The following is a 22049-nucleotide window of genomic DNA, read 5'->3' as shown; positions in this document are numbered from 1 at the left end:
CCAAAAAGCTTAAACAGAAGATAACGTTGTTTTACCAATGCGATGTAGAAATTAGCGAGGATCCCAAGTTTTAAATCGAATTAAATCGTTATAGAGGTTCCCGGCTTATCAAAATAAAACCAATATTGATCACATGGTGGTTGAAGGAAACTGACTATTCTACTCTAATATGAACCTAATTGATAGAGAAGGGAAACAAGCTTGGTCATGTGGCCGATTTCTGATTATAGTATCCGGTCCACTAAGACAGTACTTGTACATCACGTCGAAAAAGGTAAAAATTCTGTAAACCCGAACTGAATTTACGGAGGAATCATTAGCTTAAGGCGCACGTTATAATTTGAAAAAGTGTTGTTTGTCGGCTCTTAAAAATAACAGCGTAGCGGCCGGTGATTCGCTTTGCAAAGTTAACGAAAGAGCCAAGTACCACGTGTTGAAAAAAAAAAAAAAAAAAAAAAAAATCGTAGATGTGGACGTGAGTGAAAGCTCTCCCTCCAGATTTAACGAAAACCTATGGATGTGGTCATGAGAAATTAAGACGTTTGGCTAACATTTCATCTTTCTATTTTTAACTAATAAAAGTCTTTTCCTCCTTCATTTCTTCTATATCTTTTTCTCCTCCTCTTGGAATTGTTTCATTGATCAGAAAAAAGGTAACCTTCTCCATTTGTTTGGCTTCATTTGTTTTCATTGTCTCTACTGTTTATAGTCGGACAATCTAATCTGTTTCTATCTGGATGGACTGATTCCTTTAGTCACTGGTTACATTTTATAGCATTTTGTAGTCATGATTTTGATTTTTCGATTCGTGTATTTCGAGTTATGGTTTGAGTTGATCACTAGAGATGCGTATGCTGTCGGTGATTACTTAATGGGGATTTCATAGTTTCGATTCTTTTTTTGTGTGGAATTTGTGCTAGAGAGATTGAGATTCAGTTTGTTTAAATTTTTTCAGGTGTCTGTCAACTTGTAATAGAAAATGGCGTACGAGGAAAACTTTCAGCAAATGTTTGAACCGAAATATGATTGTCTTTTGTTTGGTAAGGATAATTGTGAATACTTCCATGTACAAAGTTCACATTTTGATTTGATGATTTGAGGAGTAATTTCACGTTCAAAAAAAAAAATCTAATTATACTCATTTTGGATTTTGATGAAACAGACATAGATGATACTCTTTACCCTTTCAGTTCTGGTCTCTCTGCGCTAGTTACAAACAACATTCAAGGTATAAATGTCCCATCACATAGATGATGATACTCTTTACCCTTCCAGTTCTGGTTGTTCATGTTATAAATGAACCTGTCTTTATTGTTGCTATTGTAGAGTATATGATTCAGAAACTTGGTATTGAAGAAGATAAAGTTCAAGAACTGTGCCTTGAGCTTTACAAAATCTATGGAACAACTATGGCTGGTCTCAAGGTTTCTTTTTCACCCCCGTTGTTTAATATTTGTTTTTTTGTATTTTGTTTTGTTGTCAATGCACATGCCTATTGTGTGTGTTTCTTTTCGTTTTCTTTTTGCAGGCTGTGGGTTATGACTTTGATTACGACGATTTCCATCGGTACTCTAAAACTTAGCAACTTAACCATCATTCTTTCTTTTTTTTTGCTTATTGTTTCTTATAAAGCGTAAGTTGTTTAGCCAGATTAGGTTCCATTGCGCCGCTAGTTCGATTGCCGCTGGAAGGGTAGGTTTAAGGCCCGTGTCATTGGGTTTCGCTAAAAGCCGCACCCGATCTAGGGGAATTAATTCGGCCCTAAAGCCCAGATCACTTCCTGGTTAATCACAAAAAAAAAGTTGTTTAGAACTTGAGATTCCTTCTTTTCTTTTTCTTCTTTTTTTTTTTTTTTTGCAGTTTTGTTCATGGGAGATTGCCATACACAACACTGAAGCCTGACCCTATTTTAAGGAACATTATTCTTAGCTTGCCTTTTCGGAAAGTTGTATGTATTTAACTTCCTTGATACTAAGCTCTTTAGTTTTCTTTTCAGTCACCATATTCTCTGCTCTTCCTTTTTTTTTTTCCTTAATTATTTCTGCCCACAGGTTTTCACGAATGCAGACAAGGCCCACGCAGCCATGATTATAGCCAGGCTAGGTCTAGAAGGCTGCTTTGAGACGATCATATCTTTCGAGACTCTGAACCCAAACACCAAAACTGAATCTCCTGTTGCTGCTACTGGAACCAGAGCAATCTTCGACATTTGCAGTTACATTGCAAACCCTGACCCGGCCATCTAACTCCCAAAGACTCCGGTTATAGGCAAACCATTTGAAGTAGCATTTGAACATGTTTTCAAGATGACCAACATCAATCCTCATAAGACAGTAAGAAAAACACAATCAGATCTCTATCTCTCTCTTGTTCTTTTAACCTAATCACTAAAGCTTCCTTGGTGGTACATTCAGTTGTTCTTCGATGACAGCATCCGTAACATACAAACCGGGAAACGTGTGGGTCTCCACACCGTATGGGTAAGTAAAAGAGGCAGAGAGACTTGAAAAATGTGTTTAACACAACTTATCAATCTCAAATCTCATCTTTGATTGCTTTATCTTTTTATGTATTAATTAGGTTGGGACTTCACAGAAAGATGAAGGAGTAGATATAGCATTGGAGCATATTCACAACATACGTGAAGCTCTTCCTGAACTATGGGAAGCAGTTGACGACAAAGCCGAGGAGATTAGATCCAGGCAAAAGGTCGCCATTGAAACCATTGCTTAAACCAAACAATTTCAAAGCTCATAAGTAACACAAAAGACATAGCACGAATACTACTTTATCACTACTCGCTCTTGGAGGAGAAAATAAGAAGTGTAATCTAAAGCTTTTTTTATTGAGAGAAACAGGGAATGTAACGAAACAAGTTGAGTTTATTTAATTAATAATATATTAAAAATGAGTGCATACATCTTTTAATCTCTTTTACAAAAGCTAATAAGTACATAATTTTTATGATTTTTTATCATTCACTTGCATTTTTTTTTCTCATTTTGACCATGCGTAGAGGCTGCAAGAACAACAATACCCAAAATCATACTAAGCGACTGAGAGCATGATTAATCGTAGAAACCCATTAAGTTTCTTAATGACTATTTTAGTATTTAATTTTAGCTAAAGACTTTAGTTAAAAGTCACCTAATTTTCTTGCTCCAATGAAAGTTTCTTAATTAGGGGTTTCTTAAAAAAAAAACTTTTTTTAAAGATAAAATTTATTTATTAAATAAAACATATTAAAAGATAACATTTTAAACATAGATTTTAAAATAAAGATATAAAAACAAAGATTAATAAAATAAACAAGAATAATTTGAAAGAAACATCCGATCTCAGTTGTTGTCTTCATCACGTCCAAATTTACGCCATATATGTTCAACCAAATCAGTTTTCAGTTGTTGATGCTTTTGTTTATCACGAATTCTAGTTTAAACACCCATCATATTGGCGATATTTGTAGGGATATCTATAGAATACGTGAGATCCACATGTGAATTTCCGTTGTCTTCTCTTTCTTGGAACTCTGAAACATCAAAGTGAGTATATCCATCTCGTTCGTCTTCTACTATCATATTATGGAGTATGATACATGCTCTCATAATCTTCCCAATTTTGACTTTATCCCAAAAAAGTGATGGATTTTTAACAATAGATAAGCGAGCTTGCAAGACTCCAAAAGCATGCTCGACATCTTTTCGGACAGCTTCTTGATGTTGAGTAAATAAAACCGCTTTCGGCCCTTGTGGTATTGGAATAGATTGGATAAAAGTTGCCCATTTCAGATAATACTGTCGGTGAGATAGTAAGCCAAATGATACTCTCTTCCATTGACAGACAAAGTGACTTGCGGAGCTTGACCTTTTATTATGTCATCAAAAACAGGTGAGCGATCAAGAACATTGATATCATTTAAGATACCTGGAGGTCCAAAAAATGCATGTCATATCCATAGATCATACGAAGCAACCGCCTCTAAAACGATTGTGGGTTTTGCCGAACCACGTGAATATTGACCTTTCCAACCGGTGGGCAATTCTTCCACTCTCAATGCATATAATTGATGCTTCCTATCATCCCGAAAAATCCATGATACTCACCAATATCAAGTAGACGTTGAAGATCAGCCGGTGTTGGTCTTCTTAGGTACTCATCGCCGAATAAATATATTATTCCTTCCACAAAATGTTCCACACATGACCGAGTAGTAGTTGAACCGAGTCGAAGGTGTTCGTCAACAGCATCAGCCGCAGTACCATATGCCAAGACACGAATGGCTGATGTACACTTCTGAAGTGGAGAGAGACTAAGCCTTCCGAGAGCATCTTTCTTTTGTCGAAAGAATTCAACTTCATTGGAGAGTCGATCAACAATATGCATGAACAGTGGCTTGTTCATTCTAAATCGTCGTCATAATAGATTTTCAGGATATGTTGGAGTTTCACTGAAATAATCATTCCATAAACGTACATTGCCTTCTTCACGATTTCTTTCGATATGAACTCGTTTTTTCCTTCTTTTCATTTCTTCTTCTTGATCACCATAATCAATGAAAAAATTCTCGAATGTTTGATCAAAATGTTAATCAAAATATTGATCAAAATTTTCATCATCTACTCCCTCAAATGTGTTATGAGAAGAAGATTCCATATAATTTGATCACAAAGTAGAAAGTGTTTTGCGGATATTTTTGATCAAATAATTTGTAAGAAAGTGTTTTGATCATATGATAAGGGAACTTTGTTTGTATGTGATGATAAGTATGTGATGATGAGAAGAATGGAAGGAGAGAATAGAACTTGTTGATGAGGAGGAGAGAAAAAGACTTTGTGAATACAATGTTTGGTGAACCAAAACTTTATAGAGCAAGAGAGAAGAACCAAAACCATCTTGTGACTTGCATAAAAATCATGTGACTTGTATATACAAAACTTGTGACACATACAAACTTTTTTCTACAAAACTCGTGACACATACATACAAACATAAGTGAATTCTCTTGACTTCTGACATATACAAAATGTTGTGACTTCAGTAAGATCTCGTGATTTCATGAACTTCTTCACCAGCGCTACGTTCACCACACATCTGAGAGAATCTCCAATCCGGAGGAGACGCCGTGAGGACAACGACGTGGTCGGTTTCGATCGGTCTTCTGACGGAGAAGACGCGGTGCAGAAGACGCCGTGAGGAGACGCCGAGAGTTGTAGTCTTTTGTCGTTTCGATCGCCTTTTGGATGGAGAGGACGAGAAACCGAGACAAAAAAAAGGAAAGAAAAAAAAAACTAAAAAACTTTGTATGCTGACACGTGGTTGAAAAACCCACTTAAAAAACGGTCTCCAAAATCCTAAGTTAAGGATTGGTAATCCTCTTTTTATTTTGTTTTGATTTAATTAAATGGGTTATTTACTTTAGAAACCTACTTAAGAGCCATAATCTTGGTCTAAGCTAGCCTAGTCTAAGCATTCAGATTAGATTCGGGTTTAGTTTCAATGACCCAAAGCTAAACCAATAAAAGTTCGGTTTGATAATCATTTTCCAATTAGGTACGGTTTGAATCGCAAACCGGGAAGCGTAGTCAATTTATTTCGGAAACCAAACCTAAATCTCGTGTTTCATACCTCTCCGTTACCGGAAATCTCGTGTTGGGTGAAAGAACCTGTCATCTGAGAGAAGCTACAATGGCGAAGAGAGAGATCAGTAGCACTCTGAGAAATCTTAAGGTATGTGTTTGAAGTGAAATAATTATATATGATTAGAATGGGATTGGTTATTATTTAGGTGAATTCGAGCTTGAATTAGCTTTTAGTTTGATTGTCGGACGAATCACCTGTTTTGTTTTGCATCTAAAATCTTAAAGATTAGAACTTAGCAACCAGTGGTAGCTTTGATTTGGGACTAAAGTTTCAATTTTTACTCAAGAAGTTGCATTATCAATCATGGAGATCTTAGTTGATTTGTCAATCTACGAGTTTTTTCTTCATACCCATTATTACATTAAGTTAGTTTATGAACGAATACATGAATGATTCTCTTTGACTTATAGTTTATGCAAAGGTCTGCTTTAAAAGAGGAGAAGAAGAAGAAGAAGATTGATGATGATGATGATGATAATGCGAATTTTACTCCTTCCCCCGGTTCTGTTTCAAAGAAGTGGTACCGTTTATTTATTCTCTTCTTGCTTGATGTTAATGTTTTGTCTTCATCTAATGTGATTTGATTTTCGATGCAGTGTGGTCATAACAGACTGGGATCCTCAGCCAAGAGCGTTGTTAGGACGCTTGTCATTTCAGTCTTTCAACCCCTCTATCGAGGTTTGTCTCTGCTGTGCTTAGAGCCTAGGGTAGTTATTAGTTTACGGTTCATGTTCTACTCTTTTTGGTTTTCTGTAATATTTAAACTCTTCTTTCCTTAGAAACTGAATGAAGAAGAGTCGATAACCGGTGGAAAAACAGATGCTTCTCCCACAGGCTCTAGCGGTAATGGAGGAAGGATGTCTTTTAGGTCTGTACCCTTTGCTTTTATATTCCTTTTTGATTCTCAACAATTAATTTCCCTAGAGAGCTTGCATTCGATAATATAATGTTGTTCTGATACAAATTAAATTATTATTGATAGCTATGGATTATGTCACCTATAGTTGTTTTTTTTTTTTATTTCTGTTTTTTGTTTGTCTTCTTACAATTTTAAATTCTAAGTAGCCATCCTCTTTCAGTGAACCCAAGGTTGAGACAAGCCAGGAAACAAATGGCGACTTGAAAAGGAAACAGTCTCAGGAGGGAGTCTCTGAGGAACAAAAACATCCAAGCAAGTCCCCTAGGAGCAGTGACAAACCATCACCGAGCAACAAAAAAGGCAACGGTTTCAAGAAACCCAAGAGCTGGCAACCAAAACCTCAAACCAAACACTAGCTTAACTTCAATCATCCTAGTTCAAATGTGCTATAGTTGATCATTCATTGCGCTGTCAGTAACATCATTCACGTGTTGTAGCAACACGTTTGATAGATTATAGCCCAAAGTTTTGAACTTTCTACTTGAATACTGTATGTTTGTGTTAGCTCCACCAGGTCTATGATGAAACAAATTTTTTTTCTTTTCAAATCCATGATTACTATATATATACATGTACTTGCAGGAAGATGAGATATGCATTCCATTCATGAGCAACAAACAGATTCTACAAAACCATTGTGGCAAACAAAATAATGAAGCAATAGACCAGCAGAAGAAGTAAAAACTTTTCAAATGATTATATGATCGTCTCTTGTTAACTTCTCCGCAGGTCTCCAGCAAGAAAAAGCATAGATGACTCTCCCTTTCCACCCCTGAAGCATCCAGTTACCATCACCATCAATCAAAAAGTCTTTATGGTAACGTTTCCTCACAATCTCCTTAGCTCCCTTCAAGATCTCTCTGCTTATCATCGCAGGCCTAAACCCCGCTCTCAGTAGCCTAACGCGCCACTGCTTGTACGTCTCAGGCCTCGCGAACCTCTCAGCTCCTTCGCTGGAGATCACGCTCATGGCGTCCCTCACAAGCAGCTCCCTCTCCAGGAGAGCCCTGTTCTTGTACTCGTCCTCGGCCTGTATGGTGGTGTCGAACATGTCGAAGAGGGAGGAGAAGTGGAAGAGCGCTTCTTTGAACCTCGTCATGAAGAAGGGAGAGTTGTACGTCCCGTTGATCTCCGCGAACACGAAGAGGTCGGGGTTGATGTCTCTGAAGAGCTTCAGGACCGTGTCTCTCGGTGAGTCCAGTGAGACAGTCTCATCAGGAGTGTATTGTAACCGGTGGATGCAGTTGACGACGGTTGTCTCTCCTGGGATGATGGTTATCTCGTCGAGAGTGATGCTTTCCCATTTCTTGGCTATGAAGTTGAACTCGAACGGAACATTAAACATATCGCAGAACCTTTTCAACCTCCGACCAGTCTCCTCGACCCTGTCCGAAGGTCGGAAACCGGACTGGGGCAGCTCGATTCCTGTCACGCGTAGCTTTGGAGGTCCACCAGGTCTTTTGGACAGTGCTAGTAACAGACAAGGCCATTGGAAGCCGTAGAGAACTCCAAAGTCGATGATGTGAAGCTTGGTCGAGTTCAAGGCGAGCTCGTAGATCGACTTGTTTGCAGCGAAGTAGTCGGCTACGTAGATGGGACAAACGTGGACGAAGAGCTTGTAAGCCTTCAAGATGTCGACCATAGACGTCGTGCTCGAAGGAAACGCGGTGCAAAGCGGCGGCGAGATGATGCCTGTGATGCGCGCTTCTAAGGCTTCCGCGAAGTAGAAGGCTAGTCTTTGTATCCCGTCTCCGCTGTTAGAGGAGTTTGATCTTATCTCCTTGAGCTTCTCCGTAGCGCGGCGATGGTCAAAGCTCGCTACGGCTTGCGCGCATTGAGTCAAGAGACTACGGAGATCAACGGCGTTGGATTTAATGGCCTTGGAACCTTTTGCTCGTCCTGCTGCTTTGTTCGGTGGAGGAGGATTCTGTTTCTTTGTTGTTGTTGTTGTTGATGATGAAGAGTCTTCTTGATTTGATTTGCATACCAACAACACGTGCTCGAACTTCGCTGCTAGCTCTTCCATCTCTGATACAAAGATCGCTGGCTGTTTGTTTCTCCTCCCGTTCTCGAGATCGTCTTCTTCGTCGTTTCGGTGGCGGTACTTTCTCTGAGACTCTCCGTTGGAAACAAGCGACCCTGCTGAATCTGTTGTTGTTGTTGTTGTGCTGGGGAAGCTGCAGTCTTGGTCGCCGGAGGAAGTTAAGTTCTGGTCAGAAGACTCGGAAGGTGGTGGTTGGTGGAGTAGCTCGTGGAAGGATCTCTCGGCGGCTTCTAAGGCTAAATTGTCTTCCACGAAGTCTTCTTCGTCCATCAGCATGTCGTTAATGTACTTGAGAACGGGAGCGTTGTCCTGACATATCGACGGTGGAGAATCTGTCGGTGGGGAAGACTGGTTCTGAGTCTCGAGGTTGTTTCTAGGTTTGCAGCAAGATCCGGATCCAGATCCGTCGAATCTGAAACCATCTACAGAAACTTGAAGGAGAGCGTCCATGGACACGGAGGATAAAGAGAGTTTGAAAGGACTTTTCAGCGAAGAGAAGAAAGCGGTGCGAAAGTTCTTGTGAACACAGTTGAGAGCTTGACTTGAGAGAGCTTTGTCTTTATATTTGAGGGGTTATGTTTTTTTTTTTCGTTTTAACACATTTTACAGGGGGAAAAAATGGAACTTTCGAGGAAACACCAGCCGCCACAAAAGGTGGATCAAGTTATTACCAAAACACAAATGGTTAGTTTAATTTGTGTCGGATCTATCTGCCACTACTTAACTAGAGATTTTGTAGTTTTTTGTTTGGTATCTTTTTCTCTGATTACTTCCACTTTGCTTCGCTTGGTCACAAATCAAAGTCAAATTACCTTTTAATAATTAATTTTTTGTTCAAACCTTTTAATAAATTAAATACTCATAAACAAACTCATCAAATTTCACGTAGTTTCTAAGAACTACAAATTCTTCTCTATAGATTCTTGTTTCCTATGATGTTTTAAATCCTTAACTTTAACCAAATGCATAAAATAAAATAAAAAGTTGGCAATCAAAACTCAGCCATTTTTGGGTACTTTAGCATATGTCTAGCTAGCTTAGACGCTCTTATTTTGTTTTGTTTAAAGTGTATATTTACTTTAAGTTTAAATATGTGTATATATAGCAAAGATAGAATGGGAAAAGTTTAAAACTAATTGGCACTTCGAATCCTAGGCAAATCGTATAAGCGGTAAACGCTAGATGGTGTTAGAACAAAGAACATCGGTTAGTGCTTGGCAATTAACTGAACTTTGGTGCCTTCCATAATTCTTTTTATAATAATATACTAATAGTATATTCTTGGCATCCTGCTCCCTCCATTCCTAAAAAATTTATGCTATAGAAAAAACTGTTGTTTCAAAAATATACATATTTTATATTTTCAATGTCATTTTTGTCAACTAATAATAAAAAATGTGAAGTTCAAAAACATTAATTGCATTTTTAAAAATTTTATGGTTTAAAAATATAGGAAATGTAAAACTACAAAAAACTATGTATTGATAGCTAAGTTTTAATATATTTTATTAAAAAGTGTGAAAATTTTAAAACATGAATTTTTTAAGAAGGAATGAAGTATTATATAGAAACCATAACGATAAATCTTGATGTCCAAGGAATTGGACAAATATTTTTGGTGAAGCGATCGTGGATACCAACCCTGACATTATTACTTAATCATTTACAAAATCCATTCATATCTTTGACCCTGTCTGTATTCTTTGAACAGTCAAAATTCAAAAGACGATGCGATTAGGTTCCTTAATACGGTCCTGAACCCTGACATATATATAGACTTAATTTGTTTTAAACTATAGAAAATGATTAATAATCTAATTGGCACATAGTTTCTTTTGTTTTTTGGATCAACTGGCACATAGTTTTCTGTATACAGTTATTCATGGGAAAGAAAAGGTAGAGGGAAAGAGAAAGTATTAAAGATGATTGTGACGTCTTTGTCCAGATTCAACTTATCTCCCAACTTTTAACTTAAAATAAAACAATAAATTAAAATTATATTTTAAATATAAAATTATATTAATAATATAAATAATATAGAGAGTTCGGCAAAAAAAACCTCAACTTTGCACGAATTGCCAAAAGAAACATAAACTTTTGGGCTGACCAAAAAAACACCAAATTTTCATTGACTTTAGAATTAATTAACAATGTTTTCGCTGACTTGCCAATTTAGCACGCCGTCAACAAATTTAACAGAAATATTTGACGTCGTTTATTGTTGGCGTTAAGTGAAACGACGTCGTTTTCAAATGATGTAAAACAACGTCGTTTTACATGATTTGAAATTAAAAATATATAGACCTCTGGATTTGAACCCAGGTTGGTTGGTCAAATGGCAAGGTATTTTACCACTGGGCTACTGGCACTTTCAATGTATTTCCTAACATGTTTACTTTTATTTGGTACATATTAAATATAAAAAAATCTCTAAAAATTAATTTAGAAATTAAAATTTAAAATAAAATTTTCTTTTTCTTTTTAAAAAATAAAAACTCTTCCAAACTTTTCTAAAAACATAAAAGATCTTTAAAATTCCAAAAAATTGAAAAAATGAAGAATTTTTTTATAAAATTAATTTGAAATTAAAATAGAAAATAAAATTTTATTTTTTCTTTTCAAAAAAACACGAACTTTTCACGAATTGAAAAGAAAAAATAAAATTTTATTTTCTATTTTAATTTCAAATTAATTTTATAAAAAAATTCTTCATTTTTTCAATTTTTTGGAATTTTAAAGATCTTTTATGTTTTTAGAAAAGTTTGGAAGAGTTTTTATTTTTTAAAAAGAAAAAGAAAATTTTATTTTAAATTTTAATTTCTAAATTAATTTTATAAAAATCTTCTTTATTTTTTTAATTTTTTTGAAATTTTAAAGATCTTATTAAGTTTTTAGAGAATTTTTTATATTTAATATGTACCAAATAAAAGTAAACATGTTAGTAAGTACATTGAAAGTGCCAGTAGCCCAGTGGTAAAATACCTTGTCATTTGACCAACCAACGTGGGTTCGAATCCAGGGGTCTAGATATTTTTAATTTGTAAAACGACGTCGTTTTATATCGTTTTACATCATTTGAAAACGACGTCGTTTCACTTAACGCCAACAATAAACGACGTTAAATATTTCTGTTAAATTTGTTGACGGCGTGCTAAATTGGCAAGTCAGCTAAAACATTGTTAATTAATTCTAAAGTCAATGAAAGTTTGGTGTTTTTTTAGTCAGCCCAAAAGTTTATGTTTCTTTTGGCAATTCGTGCAAAGTTGAGGGTTTTTTTTGCCGAATTCTCAAATAATATATTCCCTTTGTTCAATTTTATTTGATGTTTAAGAATGCACAAAGATTAAGAAGATAAAATTTCCATTCTCTCTATTTCATAATTGTAAATATATTTAGAAGTATTTTTTGTTTCAAATATATAAGTGCTTTAACATTTTAATGCAATTTTTGTATTCGTTAAATATTGTCTTACCAACAAAATTATGTAAGCTTTTCATAATTGGTTAAGTTTATATATTAAATGGTACTTTGAAATAAGTAAATAACATTTTTTTAGCATTGGTGCTTTTAGCTAAACTATTTATATTTTGAAATAGAGAGAATACCATTTATTTTGATTTTAACATCATAATTCAATCAATAAAAATATAATATTATATAATTGATTATAATCTCAAGTAACACTGACTTTATCTAGGATAATAAGAATATCATTTATTTTGCAACCAAAAGATCTTAAACATTAAGTAAAATGGAACCGAGGAAATAAATATTATTGATTTTTTTTGTTGGCTTTTTTTTTTGTCGGCAAATATTATTGATTATATTATATAGTTTACATATAACCTATATAACTATATTTTAAATCATCAGTTTATTCAAATTGACCGGTTTATATACTGAATTAACCGGTTTATATTCTGTATATTCGGATTCTACGGTCTCTTAAAAGTAATATTTGTTTAAATGATGTAATATTACTAAATCTAAAATAATCTAAAATCACTCTTTCTATTTCTCTATTCCGATTATTTTCATTTTAAGTTTTAACTGATTTGGTTTTATCTGATTAAACCCCCTTCCTAATTATGATATGGTGACATTGGCACATCTGAAGGTCATATGAAGTTATGATTCGATTCAAACTGTAGTTTTAAGCTGTGACGGGACAAAAAGATGCCTATGTTGGTGACGAGGCTCAGTCAAAACGTGGTATTTTGACTCTCAAATACCCAACTGAACATGGAATTGTTAACAACTAGGATGACATGGAGAAGATTTGGCATCACACTTTCTATAACGAGCTATGTGTTGCCTCTGAAGAACATCCGGTTCTCTTAACCGAAGCTCCACTCAATCTCAAGGCGAACCGTGAGAAGATGACTCAAATCATGTTTGAGACATTCAACACCCCGGCTATGTATGTTGCCATTCAAGCTGTAAAAACTATATATTAAAACAGAAATCACAACCTTGATTCGTGTGAGATTTTTTTTTTTAAAATAGACCTAATAGACCTATTCCTATAAAATCATGTTACATTTAATCTCTAATCTTATCATTTAAATTTTGGGTCTACCAAAAATTTTCATTGGACTATCAATAATTAGATTTAGACAATAGATGATCTATTGGAACAATAGATGATCTATTGGATTTATAGATAGTATAAATTAAATATATATAATTTAATGTTATAATACTATGTCTCCTTATGTTAATTATTTAAATATTTTTTCGACGTTAAATTTTAAAATTATGAAGATTTTTTTAAATAACAAAAATCATATTATCTAACAATGATTAATCTTTACTACCTTAAACCAATGAAAACAAATTTTAAACTATATAGTTTATTTTAAAAATTAAACATAAACTAAATGTTTAATTATTTATTCGATAATATAAATCTATGAAGCGAAAAGTTTAATTTTTGAAAAAGTTTCTAAATTTGTGAAATGTTACAATATTTTTGAATATGACAATAAAATAATATTTTACTAATCTTTATATATATAGTTACAATTTTAAAATGAAATAATAATCCGATAATATATATATATATAGAAGAAGATACAAATACATGTGAAAATTTGAAACAATCAATTCAATGAAAAACATATACGGTAAACTTATTATGTTTTAAAAATTGATAGACACATATATATTATAATATATACCAATTTAGAATTGAAAACAAAATATTTATATATAAAATAAATGAAAACAAAAACCTGCGCGGTTGCGTGGGTCGAGATCTAGTTTGTTTTAAGTTTCAAGCTGTAATTTCCATCATCTTGTGTTACAAAAAAAAAAAAAAACCATCATCTTAAATTTAATTCGATAAAGAAGTAAAACATAAATTAGTTGTGTAAAAATCATTAACTTTTTTTTGGCAACTATCTAAAAATTCTTACGCAAAAAAAAAAGTTAACACTTAAATCGCATTTCCAAAAAAAAACTCTATAACTTCGAATATAGAGTTTTTTACTCTCCAAAAAGGAATTTCAAAACTTCAAGTTTAGAATTTTAAGAAGTGATGAAGTTTCACTACTCAAAACTCTAAATTTGAAGTGTCATCTTTTTATTTGTGTCTTGGTTTTATAATTAATTAACATCGCATTTATGATTTTTAAATATTTTCCCATTCATCGTTTTAATCTTTAAAATTCTTGTACATTTTAAATATTTCAAATTTATTTTATAAATTTAAATTTTACACACAAAGTTAAAAAAAAAAAATTATAATATTTTAAAAATAGAATTAGACAACAAGAATATTATAAAGGAAACTTAATATTTTTTTTTGCAAGATGCATGAAGACATAATTATTACAAAAATTTAAATATTACAATAATACTAATAGTCTAGTAAATTTTTTCGAAAACTTCTAAAACATTGTCCAAACAAATTTTGTGTAACCGAAAATGGAGAATTAAAAAAATAAATTTATGTAATAATGTGGTATTTTGCTTGTAGTTTAATAGTTAATTATGTATTTCTATTTATAATTTTATATTTAAGTGTAAAATTTTATTAATTAATGTAACTATAATATTTTTATTTATGTGCTAGTTATTTATAAAAGTATTATGGATGTATATTAATTATGACAAATATAAATAAAGACTATAGTGTAAATTACAAATAATTTTAAAGTTATATTTGAAATTTTGTTTTTGAAAAAAAAATACCTTGAAACTTCAAATATGGAATTTTGCAAAGTCTATAATAGAGATTTTTTTTCGGAAATGCTTTTAGCATTTTGAAAAGAAAAGAAGTTTTTGACGTTCTCGATCTTCTATTTGCCATGAAGTATGAACACATATTTTCTGTTTAATGTAAAACATTCGATTGAGTTGACCATGAAGAAAGAATAGCCTTGTAGTAATCAAAATGCTGATCTCACAGGCATTACCTCTCAAGCGAAAAACCCACACGCGTGTGATTGACACAACCAATCACAACTTTGAGACTAAGCTTATTAGGGAAGTCACGACCGAGAGCGCGTGATTGACTTCGTCTCACATTGTATGTTGCTTTTATTTGCAGACATCATCATTAATGATATAATCTAATGATACTATTGTTAATTACTGGATTATTCTTCAACTTGGGTTTAGGTAAACGGTGCTGATGCAGTATCGTTTTTTAATGATTGTCCTTTCTTTAACGTCGCAAAATAATTTCACAAGAAAATAATTGATTAAAAAGATGTCATGATTGACAATAACAAAGAATATATGAGCATGTTTATGGGCTTGCACGGCCCAAATAGTAAGTACATCATGATACTCTTTAACTCCAAGTGCTTGCATGCTCAGGACACATTCATCCAAACTTGAATCTGTGATCGTGGGCTGGTTTCAAAGGCGTAGGTACTTGAGCTTCTTGTTGTTGCTAGGATCAAATGAACCAATGCAGAGGTAGTGATGACTACCCAGAAAACTCGTGTCCTCTTGAGAGTTCTTGTATAGTTCTAAATTTCTAATACTTTTTGATAGGGATCATAAGCTCAACAGTTAACACCATTGTTATCACTTGGGATCAATCATAATATTTCTTACGAATAAAAGGGTGGTAAATAAGATTGGATATTTTCAATAAGACAGTATAGTTTTGAGATGGAACATAACTTAATAATCACTGATTCACTATCATTAAGTTGTCATTCTCTCTAGTGAACATTAATTGGTATGTTCTTCCTGTAAGTGGACACCATAGTTACACTTAAAAGAGTATTCACCAATCAGCACTTCTCAACGTAAACAAATTATGCAAAATACGTGTAAGTTTTCAAAATCACAAGTTTGGTATAATCGCCATGACACAAACATTCTACAAGAGTGGATTGGTTAAAAATCATCTAAGATGACCAGAGGAGAGAAAGAGACTTTCCTTGAGCACACTCTTTAACTTTATCCAACACCACTTGTTGAATCTTCTTCTCTACTTCCTCCATAGTTTCACCTGCATCGATAATCTGCATTACCATTTTCAAGGTTTAGAATCTAACCCCAAGGAGTAAGTTAACAACGAAAAAAAAAGAGTGTCTTATTAATCCATTCACCTTCCATGAAGAATCACGCAGAGTTTGATAAAACTCAGAAACTTTCCTCTGAAAATCAACACGCTCGTACCTCTCATCTCCATATCCACCTCTCTCCGCAGCTCTCTCAGGTGAGATGTCAAGGTAAAGCACAGAATCCGGAGCCAGCAATCCAACTTCCGGCGCCTTGCACCACTCGATCCCAAGACCTTTAGCTGATGAGAAAGCCACGCCAGAGTAGGAATAACGATCAACGATAAGCGTAGTTCCTGTCTTCAGCTTCTCCTCCATCAACGACCTGCAAAACGTTCAGGACATTAATAAGGGAAACAATTAGATTAGCTAAAAACAGAGAGGAAGAAGAAGATAAAGAACCTTTTCTCCCAACGATTGGCGCTGAAAAGGAGATGGATGGTGCGATCATCCAACTGCGACTTATTAGATAGATACGCGGATATCATATGACCGACGCTTGTCTCTCTGTCGGGAAACCTCCAGAGCTCGGTCGGATGCCCTGAACTCTCCAAGAAAGAGCGTAGCTTAGCGCATTGCGTTGACTTTCCGCTGCGGTCAAGTCCTTCTACGACTATCAATGCACCTCTTGGCTTCGCACCGGCTTCGGAAGAAAAGGTAAGATTCTCCATTCGAATTGATGAACGCGAGAGATAGTTGAAGGATCTTGGTGGCAATGCTAAGGCTCTGAAACTATTAAAAAACATATAAAGTTGGAACACTTTGGAAACGAGCAGATCCGTTTCATGCCCCTTCACATTCTATTATAACCTAGTAAGATACCCTAAACCCTAAAACTTCCATCAGAAATTGGAATCGAAATAGAGACATTATTCATATGATAACAATTAAGAAAGAAAATGCCTTTTCGTGGGAATGGACTCACCTGGAACCAATACTTGTCCGAAACATCAACAGGAGGTTTGTCCAGGTGGTGTGAAACGTCGCCGGATTATAGCTGCTGGAGAAGAAGATCGGTAAAAAAGATTCGGAGAGTTAGAGAAGCTTAGGTTTTTGGCAGAGTCCAAGAGAGAACCCTTCAAGCGGCTCAGAGGGTTTTAGTCTTGACTCAATAACCGGCCGTTGAAATATGATTTCCGGTTCATATAGGACATTGGTTTTCTGCTTAAACCTGAACCGGATTCTCAACTCGCTCACCGAACCACCGATTATTTACATTTCTTAATCCAGCCTGGCCTAATTATTGAAAGATTTACTTAAAAGTATTGTTACATTCTTGTGCAAACCTATGATGACCACTCGTTTGAACAGAGAATAATATGAGAGTGAAAAATAGTCTTAAAGAGAGAAATAAAAGACTGAGAATGTCAACAAACCATGTACAAAAGGAAAAAAATATCCTCTAAAGCCCTAAATTGGTCAAGGAACATCAACCTTATTCCAATTAAAACTTTACATTGAGAAAAGTTAAAAAGAAAAAGAGAAAGCAAAGGAACAAGTCAAAGACTAAATTTGTGCATCTATGTCGTCAGAATCTTACAACAATACACAATGGGGGGAGAGAGCGGATATTTGATTAGAGAAGCAACACAGACTCTGGTTTAGGCAGAGCCAGTGTCTCCATGTGTTGCTGTGACCAGTAGCCGTGAGCGTTCAAGACCCTGTTTAGAAGTTCCTGCGGCACTGGCTCTCCTCTCCTCTGCTGTGGCGATATCTTAGCCGTATGGACCAGCGTTTTCCACTTGTCCTGCACATTAAAACCAAACACTCTTGGACTCAGATTCGGATTTGAGGTTCAGCAATGTATGGTACGGTTTAGAATTAAAACAAAGTGACAAACCTTGAGATCAACGTAAGTGCGGTGGTCTGCATCTTCGAAAGCACTATGCTTAACATCTCTCCACCTGCATAGTTTAACCCAAACTAATATCATTTCTCTACTTCACAGCCACAAATATAACAATGATATATATGCATGATCTGTTTTTTTTACCTGCCAGTACCGAGCTTCTCAACTGCTTGAACAAGTGCTTCTACTTCAGTAACAGAGAAAGGTCGACGCATTCTTCGCTGTGCAGTCTGATGCTGCTGCTGCTGCTGCTTATTAGATTTATGACGAGGCGGTTGAGGAGGAGACAGTTCGGTGAGCGCAGCATGAACCAGAGCTTTTGAATCATCTGCTGCGGTTTCCTTGTCAAACGAGCCAGATTGGAACAGTGCTAAATCAGGCTCAGTTTTGAACAACATGTCAGAAGCATGGCACATGGGTAGTTCCTCGCAGACATGTCCCGACGGGTTACTGAAAAAAACAAAACAAGAACTTTAAGTCGCAAAACTTTGTTTTGAGTTTTTGAAAGATGTAAGTTGTGAATAGAGAAGTGTGAACCTAGATAAGAGATGAGGAGCTTCTGAGCTAGGTTCAAGGCTGAAATCAAGAGAGTCCAAGTGGGTGTTATCCTGAGAGATCCCAGTCTGATGAAGCGTTTTGTTATCGTCTCTGACTTTCTTCCCTTGAACCATCAGACCAACTCGGTGTCCATCACTCAACAGAGTGCTCACTGCTTCCATCACCATTCTCTAGATAAAACAAAAGGAGCATCAGAACATTAGAAGTAAGTTACAACAGAAATGAAAAGAAGGAGAGACCAAAGAGCTTGGTAATGATGTTACCTTCAAGGAGCCAACAGTAGCGGTTTCTGGAATCTCTACGAAAAGCTCTGGCACCCTGAATGACTTGATCCGCAGTCTCACTGAAATAAAAAAAAAAAAGAAGCAAAATACATTCTAACATAAGCTTCTTCATTTTCATAAGCAAGTAGAGATTCTTTTGTTACCATGAGAGTCGCTTGACACAAAGGATGCACCTGGACCTTTCATAGTAGAAACAGCTCTGCTGCCTGCAAAAGTAAATTACAGAATCTCACTACAACCAAAATAAAAGCTACAAGATGAGGGATTAGAACAAAAGAAAAGTATCTTTTACCTCTTTGCATCTTAGAGCGCAGACGATAATCATCAGACACTGAGTCAGAGATGTGGTCAAAGTACTTCCTTTTCTTGATAGGATAGCTCCTCTGATGGTGCAAGTAATAGTTCCTCCATGATTTTGCTTCTGCAACACCACCAAATGCAAGTTTCAAATGTAATTAAGATTTGAAAAACAGACAAGAAACCTTAGGTAGGTTAGTACCTGAATGTCTAGAACCTCCCTTCCAGTGCCTAGAGGCCAATATCTTCCTGATTCTTCTGTCTCCAACGCGCGGCACAGACCTAGGTGACTTTTTGGTAACACGAGGGCATATATACCCAGAAAAGTTTTCATCATCATCTCTACTAAACATATGTACATCATCCAAAGCGCCAAGAGAAGCACCAGCCCCCATTGAAGGCACTTTGGTCCTACTACTACTACCACCTAAACTACCCACACCATTAGGTCTCTCATCCAGAACTGCCGCACCGCCGTCTATACCCGGTTTTAAATCCTGACCGGCTTGACAAGAATCAATACCACCAGAGTGGCTAAAACCCTCAGCCTCGATCTCCACTTTGCCATTGATCACAGAACTGAAACCGCACGGGCTCATTGAAGATCCCTGATAAGGATTAAACTCGGGTAAAGTTGCAGGCTTTAAGGGTTTATCTTCCACAGGGAACTCCTCTTTAACGAGACAATGGTCTTCAACCGGTTTGTCAATAGACATGTGAGAGCTTCCGCTCTCAGACAGCAAGTTTTCAGCTACGGTGGCCAATAGATCAATAGCACACGTTTTGTCATTTTCAGTTATCTCCTCCTTCTTGAAGCTGCGCCTCTTCTGGCCACAAAATGAAAAGGAAGTCAAACACCTTGCAAATCAAAAACAAAAACAAAGCAAAAGAAGCGAATGGTAAAAGGCTATTATTAGTACCCTAGCTGATCTGGGGGCTCGAGCATTGGCAGGGAACTGTAAAGAGAATTCTTCTACACACTTATGCGACACCATTTCTCTGAATGCATAACACAGAGTTATGTAACTGCTACCACACGAACGAAAGAAGCTGGTGCTTTAATGACTTAACACACCAACCAACGAATATCCTGTAGAGTGATTCACGACCTGTAGATAAAAAAGAGCCATGGAGTCTTAGAGGTTATAAAAATACAAAACAAAAGGGGGTTTTTGTCTGAAAGTTTTGGGTCAAAACCGTGAAAATAGCTTAAACCACTCTAAAACCCTAATCAATTCACAAGATCCGAAACCATCAGGAAAACCCTAACAAAATGTTCGATAAAGAACTTGGATCTCAGGATCAAAAGGGTTAACAGATCACGTGTTCTAAATCTCGGATCGGGTTCACAGATCCACGAATTTTCCAGGAAAATTAACCCTGAAAATTTCCTTGAAAACAAAAAGAAATGAATTTCAAGAAATTTCCCAAGAAAACGACAGATTCAAGGGAGAGAAAACAACGGAAAACTCTAAAAATCTCGCCTTTAGAACCCTAATCTTGAATTTTTAGGAGAAAAGAAAATACGGTGAATATTCCGGCGAAAAAAACCCGGCAATTGCGAGATCGGAAAAGGAAAAAGAGAGAAACGCAAAGGAAGGAGGGACTCACACCAAAACCCCCTTCGTCTTCTTAACACATGCGTTTTCCCGAGAAAGTGACGGAAACTCTTTTTTTTTTTTTTTTTTTTTTTTTTTTTTTTTTTTTTACCACAGAGACAAAGCATTGACTAGAGAATTTGATCTGTCATTGTTGTGTACTTTGGATGTTATGTCGACAGGAAGTTAGAAACTATTCAAACTCAAGACGTCCTCTTTCTTTGGGACTCTGCTTGGTAGCTAAATGATGCATGTGGCCTTCCTTGTGCTACGGAAACTCTTTTTTTTTTTTTTTTTTTTTATCTTTTTTTTTACTTGTCTGAAACGCTACCCACACGATGGCGATCTTCTCACACCACAAGCAAACTCAATCTCTCTCTCTCTCTCTATATGAAACGCCTAAAACCAAAAACCCTTAAGAAAACAAAGACGACCACGTTTTTTTGGCTTAAACCCTTTTTTTAAGACCCCTATATACTCTGACTTTTTCACCGGCCTAACCGGTATTACGCGTTGTTTTTAAACCGGCTGGCTCATTCACTCGAAGACCAAGGTTCCCCCGCCACGCTCGACATGCTTGTAATCCCCCCCCCCCTCCAGATCTCACCACGTGGCGATGGGTGTACAGTCACATGAGTCCTGGTCTCCGCCAATGAGATGTATACATGTCAAACCATTAACTCAGATGTATTAAAACAGTTAATTTTTGATAAAAGAATATGCAATTATTAACTTGCACTTTCTTCAACAATTTATTAAAATTAGTTGAATTCCATTTTTATATCCTGAAGAAATCTGAGGTTTTAATTGGAAAAATGTAATTAAAGCTTGAACTTTATACTAACTTTTTATAATAGATTTTTTACAAGTTTAGAAAATAACTTAAATGTTATGAAAGTCAGAAAAAGCAGTTTTCGTTGAAAATATAAAAAGATGTGGGGTCCGCTTCACTATTTGCACAGTGAATTTCTCTTCTATATAAACGATCGTTTCGATCATTGTAAACACACCATTCCTTCTCTTTCTAATAACACATCATCTCTTGTTATCAGTATTATCTTCTCATACGGGTATAAAATTTTGCCCTTATTTAAATTCCCGCGATATAATAAAATTCCAGTTCCTTTTATAATACGTTATCAACACGATCACTCTGCGATTCGGTAAAATTTATTTGTATCATTTATACCCTGTTATAATGGTCGGTATACCGCCTCTACTATTATTTATATCATGTTATAATGGCCGGAATACCGCCTATATTATTTACTAGTAATTTAATTTATTTATTGGTCGGCCGAGCCGCCTTATATCCTGTTTATTATTTATTGGTCGGC

General features: G+C 35.5%; 5 protein-coding genes across 10 annotated transcripts; 2 read left to right on the top strand and 3 right to left on the bottom strand.

The window, feature by feature from the left end:
• The first annotated feature begins 529 nt into the window (after positions 1 to 529).
• On the top strand, positions 530 to 2909 carry LOC106316152 (uncharacterized protein C24B11.05). The gene is given in 9 exon segments (XM_013754025.1): positions 530 to 653; positions 956 to 1040; positions 1163 to 1228; positions 1327 to 1424; positions 1529 to 1566; positions 1861 to 1948; positions 2052 to 2333; positions 2415 to 2480; positions 2581 to 2909. Coding segments are annotated over 8 exon segments (852 nt in total). The 5' UTR covers positions 530 to 653; positions 956 to 979; the 3' UTR covers positions 2734 to 2909.
• Positions 2910 to 5631: 2722 nt separating this feature from the next.
• On the top strand, positions 5632 to 7047 carry LOC106318406. The gene is made up of 5 exons (XM_013756367.1): positions 5632 to 5727; positions 6051 to 6160; positions 6237 to 6318; positions 6420 to 6508; positions 6720 to 7047. Exons 1-5 carry the CDS (start codon positions 5686 to 5688, stop codon positions 6913 to 6915), a joined length of 519 nt encoding a protein of 172 aa, XP_013611821.1. The 5' UTR covers positions 5632 to 5685; the 3' UTR covers positions 6916 to 7047.
• Positions 7048 to 7076: 29 nt separating this feature from the next.
• Positions 7077 to 9239, bottom strand: LOC106318405 (scarecrow-like protein 11). The gene has a single exon (XM_013756366.1). The coding sequence runs from the start codon at positions 9051 to 9053 to the stop codon at positions 7248 to 7250; it is 1806 nt and encodes a 601-aa protein (XP_013611820.1). The 5' UTR covers positions 9054 to 9239; the 3' UTR covers positions 7077 to 7247.
• A 6435-nt stretch (positions 9240 to 15674) lies between these two features.
• On the bottom strand, positions 15675 to 17357 carry LOC106318409 (thymidylate kinase). 2 transcript variants are annotated; one of them, XM_013756375.1, is made up of 4 exons: positions 17052 to 17357; positions 16529 to 16852; positions 16175 to 16451; positions 15675 to 16087 (listed from the first exon to the last, which is right to left on the bottom strand). In XM_013756375.1, exons 1-4 carry the CDS (start codon positions 17075 to 17077, stop codon positions 15971 to 15973), a joined length of 744 nt encoding a protein of 247 aa, XP_013611829.1. In that variant the 5' UTR covers positions 17078 to 17357; the 3' UTR covers positions 15675 to 15970. The 2 variants fall into 2 exon arrangements, with proteins under 2 accessions (XP_013611829.1, XP_013611828.1); XM_013756374.1 differs by having other exon boundaries at positions 15786 to 16087; positions 16529 to 16858; positions 17052 to 17352.
• A 93-nt stretch (positions 17358 to 17450) lies between these two features.
• Positions 17451 to 20817, bottom strand: LOC106318408 (telomere repeat-binding protein 1). 5 transcript variants are annotated; one of them, XM_013756369.1, is made up of 10 exons: positions 20726 to 20817; positions 20035 to 20223; positions 19317 to 19941; positions 19110 to 19238; positions 18961 to 19023; positions 18797 to 18876; positions 18513 to 18703; positions 18120 to 18425; positions 17967 to 18030; positions 17451 to 17873 (listed from the first exon to the last, which is right to left on the bottom strand). In XM_013756369.1, exons 2-10 carry the CDS (start codon positions 20107 to 20109, stop codon positions 17703 to 17705), a joined length of 1704 nt encoding a protein of 567 aa, XP_013611823.1. In that variant the 5' UTR covers positions 20110 to 20223; positions 20726 to 20817; the 3' UTR covers positions 17451 to 17702. The 5 variants fall into 5 exon arrangements, with proteins under 5 accessions (XP_013611823.1, XP_013611825.1, XP_013611824.1 ...); XM_013756371.1 differs by having other exon boundaries at positions 20599 to 20727; XM_013756370.1 differs by lacking the exon at positions 20726 to 20817 and adding an exon at positions 20642 to 20718.
• Positions 20818 to 22049: the final 1232 nt, after the last annotated feature.

Source organism: Brassica oleracea, chromosome C9 (assembly GCF_000695525.1).
Source record: "Brassica oleracea var. oleracea cultivar TO1000 chromosome C9, BOL, whole genome shotgun sequence".
Lineage (NCBI taxonomy): Eukaryota > Viridiplantae > Streptophyta > Magnoliopsida > Brassicales > Brassicaceae > Brassica > Brassica oleracea.
Note: the sequence above shows the minus strand (reverse complement) of the source record. Positions and strands in the feature narration are given on the sequence as shown.